Raw genomic sequence first — 5676 nt, 5'->3', positions numbered from 1 at the left:
TGGATGCAGCACAGAACAGAGGAAGAAGTTGAAAGTTACACAGGTGTGGAAGGGCATCTTTGGTACCTGCCACTTTAAGAGCAGCAAACAGGCAGCAGGTGCCTAATTAGGGTAGTCATTTTGGCCCAGGGATGTAAGCTGGGCTACAGTTTGCTGCAGGAAGGAAGGAGGAAACATCAGGCTGAGAGGCTGCTCTGGCCAGAATCAGGATGTAAGGGCAGGGGCTATGGGTAGGAGGTGACTCCTTGTCCTGGGTAAGAAGTAAAACTGCACCCTGCCAGGAAAAGGTGGTCTGGTGGGGCTCCTAGTGGTGTGGGAGCCCCCAGAAAATGCCAAGCCAGTTACCTCCCCAGTGAAACGTGGGTCAGGGAGTCTTAATAACCCCAGCCCCATATCCCTGGTGGTGTTCTAGTGAGCAGGGGGAGCCCAGGGCTCAGTTAAGAAGCCCTGAATCAGAGTTCAGGCAGGAGGAGTGACCTGGGGCTGTGCCCCGGCAGTAGGGTTAAGCCTGAGGGGTGCAAGTCAGACCCTGTGTCAGAGGGGTGATGAGTAGAGGGACTCTGTGTGAGAGGGGCAACGAACAGAGCAGCCCATGAGTGTGGGTGAGTGAGGAGGCCCAGTGGGGACATAGTAATCCAGTGAGGGGCTAGGAGCAAAATAAGCCTACAGTCATACAATCGCTCAGTCAACGCTCAGGTGAGAGTAGTGGGAGATACCCAACAGGCTGCACCAGGGCTGACTGAGGCAAGGAAAGCTAAGCCTGAAGCCAGGCGAGGCTGGGCAGCATGAGTGTGGCCCCTGGGAGTGGGCAGAATGAAAGAGGCTGGATGAGAGCCAGCAGAGTGGGATGCCTGTGAGAGAGGGGTAGCATGTGAGTGGCCCTCCAGGGCTGTAGAAAACAGCTACAACTGTGTGCCCAGTTTGCTCCATCCACAGGCCAGAGAAGGAACACCAGAGTAACATCTGTGAGGCATGGGACCCATGGACGGTAGGTTGGAGCAGGTATTAGGCCCTTGTCAGCAAAGTGAGTAATGGGTAGCCTCCCACTTTAGTGACAACTCCCTTATTTTTCCATCAAGACGTGGCAGGAAAGTGAAGCAGGTGGTTACCCCAAGAGCAGGGTGGCCAGCAAAGACCTGATGAGGAGGCCACCCTGTTACAGTGAGAATGATGTCTTTAACTGCCATTTTATGGTGGCTGTACTGATTGAGTTCAATAGAAAACATCTGCACAACTGCTGTACATTCCCTTCTTTACCGAACTATTCATATTTATTATCTAGTATTTACTGCAGAGTTAAAAACGTATAAGGATGAGTCTTCCTTTAATAGCTTAAATCAAGTCAATTCATGGATGTCATCTTTGAACCCAAATGGCTACATTTACTGAAATTAACTGTCACCAAAACAAAACTCATACTGAAAGTAGCTCCCCAACTGCAAACCATTTTAAAATATGTGACACAGATATCGCAACTTGCCTCTTATCTTTCTGTGCAGCAGTGTTTACTGCATTGAGATCATCAAGGTCTTTTCCTCTGTAAAAAAAATACCATAAAAATAGAATGGTGTTAAAATATTCTGCTTGCTTATAAAATTGGATAAAAGTAGAACTGTAAAAATTGAAGAAACCTAGGCAAATATGCATTCCCCAAGAAGTGAATAGTGGACAGCTCAAGTTAACAGTTCACATATAATTATGCTAAACTGTTGGTGATGGTAACAAGAACACATGCTTAACATTCTCCACTACAAGAGAAAAATTATGTAAGAATTAATTTATTACTTCCAACATAAAGTTCCATTTTCTAGACCTAAATATATTCATACCACTGCATGAGTTAAGATCTTTCCTATACACTATATATGACAAGAAAAGGAGGAATAAGCTTCCAGTGTGTTAGCATTAGCATCTTACCAGCATTAGCTCACAAAGAAATATTTGTGAACATTAAAACTAAATTCCTTTAGGACAGTTACTTTATAAAAATATATTTTACTATTTAGCTTGATTTTGCTCTACAGTCCTGTGACAAATGAGGCTTTCTTTAATCTCACTGCTTTTAGTAAAAATGTAACATGGGTAGAATTGATTTATTTACATTTATATGATTAAATTATTATAGTAATAATTTATGGTAGATTTGATTTTGTACTACTGTTCATATTTTATGTTGGGGTAGTACAGTATTTTCATACCCTATTGGTTAAGATTTTACAGAAAAAACAAACCATAGTATATAACTTTCTATATAGAAAACTGCTAAGTAGCTTAATTTTAATGCAGACCTTTTGTGTTGATTTCCAATTAATGTTTCTTTCTCCAGTGAACTGGAGAATGGAGCAACATATAAAAGCAATCATCTGTAACCCATGTCAAAAAAGAACAGACCTTTTTTAGTTTTCAGGTGGAAGGTATAAACAAAAAAAATAGCTAGCTAGCCAATTCTCTCTGAGTATAACCTTGTTTAATTAATTTGAGAAAAGTTGTTCCCTGCAGCCGAGGAGATCTTAGTATCGATAATAAAGATTCCGCTTGTCTGATTTGCCGACCACATACACAATCAATCCAACAAGAAAACTTGGAACTTTATTAGTTGAGTCTGCTCTGCATATACCTAATTTCACAAAATCTTAGGTGCTTCCTGCTTTGTTGCACTTCAGTGCCTCTTGTATTCTGATCCAAAACATGTCCCTTTAAATTAAAATGTGGACTTTTAAGAGCAACACCAATACTCAGGGGTCTACACATATCCTTAGAATGGTGTTAACTGAACATTTCTGTCCCTCTCTCTCAAACAACGGGGTTATATCCAGGCAATACATTTAATGCATGAACGAATAGTACCATATTCAGAAGCCATTACTGCACATGGCTGTAAGTGCAGAAGTAATTGCATAGCTCCTGTTAAGACAATAGTCCAGTAGCTTCCATTAGCTCAATCTGTAGAAATATTTATGGACTACAAGCAAATTCGTTTCACTGTATGCAGGTCTCACACACAAATCAAAAGCTTTATGAATCAGAGTGCTTTGATAACTGGTTAAAATGCCCTGCTGTCTTCAGCAGGCACAACTATAATAATATACAAGTACTTCAAAACTTTATTTAATCCCCCTACAAAATACCTTTGTTTTCTGTGCCAGGTTTAGCAGGGGCCATATAACTGAGAGTCTAAGACTGAGAGGCTTGTAAGACTTGCTCCTTGTCACTTGTGATAGAAATGGGATTTGCTGTGATGAGATTATCATGACCTTGGCATCTTTAAAGATAAAGCAAAACCAGGGCCAGTCACAGTCAATACATCCAACTACCAATTAGCTAAAATTAAGTGTTTGCTTGAAATAAAAGAAGAGGCAATTGACACATTCCTCAGAAAAGAACAATGTGATATTGATGGAGAAGTTCAACGCCTATTATTCAATAACATTCATTAATTTTATTTACTAAGTCAAGACAATTTATAAAATAAAATGTGAGCACCAAAAATATGAAATACCTGATTATGTTTTAAGAAAAAACAATCATACTGAACACCAAGTCAAAAGGGAATGCACCTTCTGAGCACTCTTACTCAAGAACTTTAAAACATGCAAGCCTTTAGCATACAATAAGATTTAAATAGTGCTTGAAATCATAACATCAGCTAAATATTTCTATGATGCATGCAAGATTGCCTCCCAGCTGAGAAAACATAGCTTTTTCTAGTTTACTCATGTGAAGATTCCCCATAGTTTCTATGGTAGACCAGGTATAACTCTGGACCAACATAGCTCTGTTCTAATTTTCATTCTGGTGGTGTTTAGGTATCACAGCTATGAACTGGTGAATACTAGTAATGAACTAGGTTCATTCATTCTGGAGTTTCTGGACTCTTGCTTCTTTATGTGGCACTTCTATTGTCTGAATTCTGTTTTTATTTTCCCAAAACTAGAACTGATTTGATAATTGGATTTTTACATAATAATGCAATAACATTAAATATGCATATGTACACACACAAACAGAGAAAGAATATGAATTGAAATGAGAAATCTAAAAAAAACCCAGTATTTACACTTTTGAAATTAAATTTCAATACTGTCAAAACAAAATGACATATTTTGACTTTTTCCTACCAAAAATTTGAAAGGCAAGATGTTCCTATAAACTACTTTGATTTCATTCTCTGACGGAAAAAAGTTATGCTGAAAGTTCTTCAACGAGTTCCACCAAAAAATCTATCCTAATTCTGCCTGTACAATGTAAGCACTTAGGAATCTAGTGCATATCTAGAATGTAAACTGACTGTGGTTGATAGAAACACCCTCAAATATCCCACACAGCTTAGCATACGTTTCCACACAGACCAGATGCAGTATAGCCATACTTGTGAAGCACTGGGGATGGGATGTCACTTAGCCGGGCTAATTAGCCCACCCTCAGAGTGAAGATGCAAACAATACTGTTTCCAATACAAGTAATAACCCAATCAGAGCTATGTGGCATGTTTTAAGAAGCTGCCACCAGGCACAGTGAGTTTGTAGTTTTAAAACAGCTTAAGACCATGGATTTTAGTGAGATTTAGGTCCCTGAGTAACTTCGGCAGTTTTGAAAACTGTACCCATGATTAACAGCTTATACAAATTATTCATTTAAAATTTCAATTAAGGGTATGTTGGTCCTACCTTGTAGTTCTCTCAGTTATGCTTCTTCTTTCAGTATCAGCTGGAGATACTGGAGATACCTCCCTATAAAAGATTTGAATACTATTACTATACTTAAATAAAATGCTTTTTATGTACGAATGTCCATTCCAAGCAATGCTCTTAATATAAAAGGCAACATACTGAAACATTTCTTGTGCTAATCTTGTTAATTAGAAACAGAAAAATGCCAGATTGGAAGGGTTTTTGCCCTGTTTTGTCAAATACTGGATAGCTGGTAGGAAAGCAATACATATAACCAAAACTAGATCAAAAATTAAAGAAATATTCAAGAATAGGCATTTAGAAATCACTGTTCTAGCAAGGAGTTAAATATAGTATTTAATAGTAACATAAAAGTATAATCATAGGAAAGTAGGGCTCAAAGGGACCACATGAGGTCACCAGTCCAGCCACTGCTCAAAGTAGGATCATCCCTGACTAAACCATCTCAGCCAAGCATCTGTCTAAACTGCTCCTGAAAATTTCCAGGGATAGAGATTCCACAACTTCTCTAGGCAAACTATTCCAGTGCTTGACCACCCTCATAGCTTTTCCTAATCTCCAATTTTAAATTTCTTCTGCTCCAAGCTTGAGTCCATTGCTCCTAGACCTGTTGCCTATCTTTTCTCTACTTCCTTCAGGGATTTGAAGACTGTCATCAAATCCCCTGCATCTTCTCTTTTCTAGGCTAAATAACCCAAGCTCTTTCTGCCTTTCTTCATAAATCACCAGGGATCCTGATTTTAAAAAATCCCCAATTTTTGGTTAAAAAAGTAACCCCAAATGAAATACCACTAATATATAGATATAATGTATCTATCTATATATATATGGTGGTGTTTCATTTTAATCATGGAAAAATGTGGATTTGGGGTTGGGTTTTTTTAAGCAAAAGCTGGGGATTTTGTTCAAATCAGAGAAAACCAGGATCCTTGTAAATCACTAATCAGAAGTAGCCTTTATTCTTGCTTTTCTAGGGTATGGGCCC

At 38.8% G+C, this 5676-nt stretch overlaps 1 protein-coding gene across 3 annotated transcripts in view; it reads right to left on the bottom strand.

Annotated features, from left to right (window-relative positions):
- Positions 1-5676, bottom strand: part of SCEL (sciellin) — a 138963-nt gene that overhangs the window by 35646 nt on the left and 97641 nt on the right. For all 3 annotated transcript variants that reach the window (XM_019525557.1, XM_019525559.1, XM_019525558.1), the window contains 2 exons: positions 4668-4730; positions 1481-1537 (listed from right to left, as the gene is read on the bottom strand). In XM_019525557.1, coding sequence (XP_019381102.1) covers positions 1481-1537; positions 4668-4730 — 120 coding nt within the window. The remainder of the gene's footprint in view (positions 1-1480; positions 1538-4667; positions 4731-5676) is intronic.

The sequence above is a fragment of the Gavialis gangeticus genome, unplaced genomic scaffold, assembly GCF_001723915.1.
Source record: "Gavialis gangeticus isolate Ggan-Ray unplaced genomic scaffold, GavGan_comp1, whole genome shotgun sequence".
NCBI lineage: Eukaryota > Metazoa > Chordata > Crocodylia > Gavialidae > Gavialis > Gavialis gangeticus.
The sequence above is the reverse complement of the archived record's forward strand: the minus strand, read 5'-3'. Positions and strand labels throughout refer to the sequence as shown.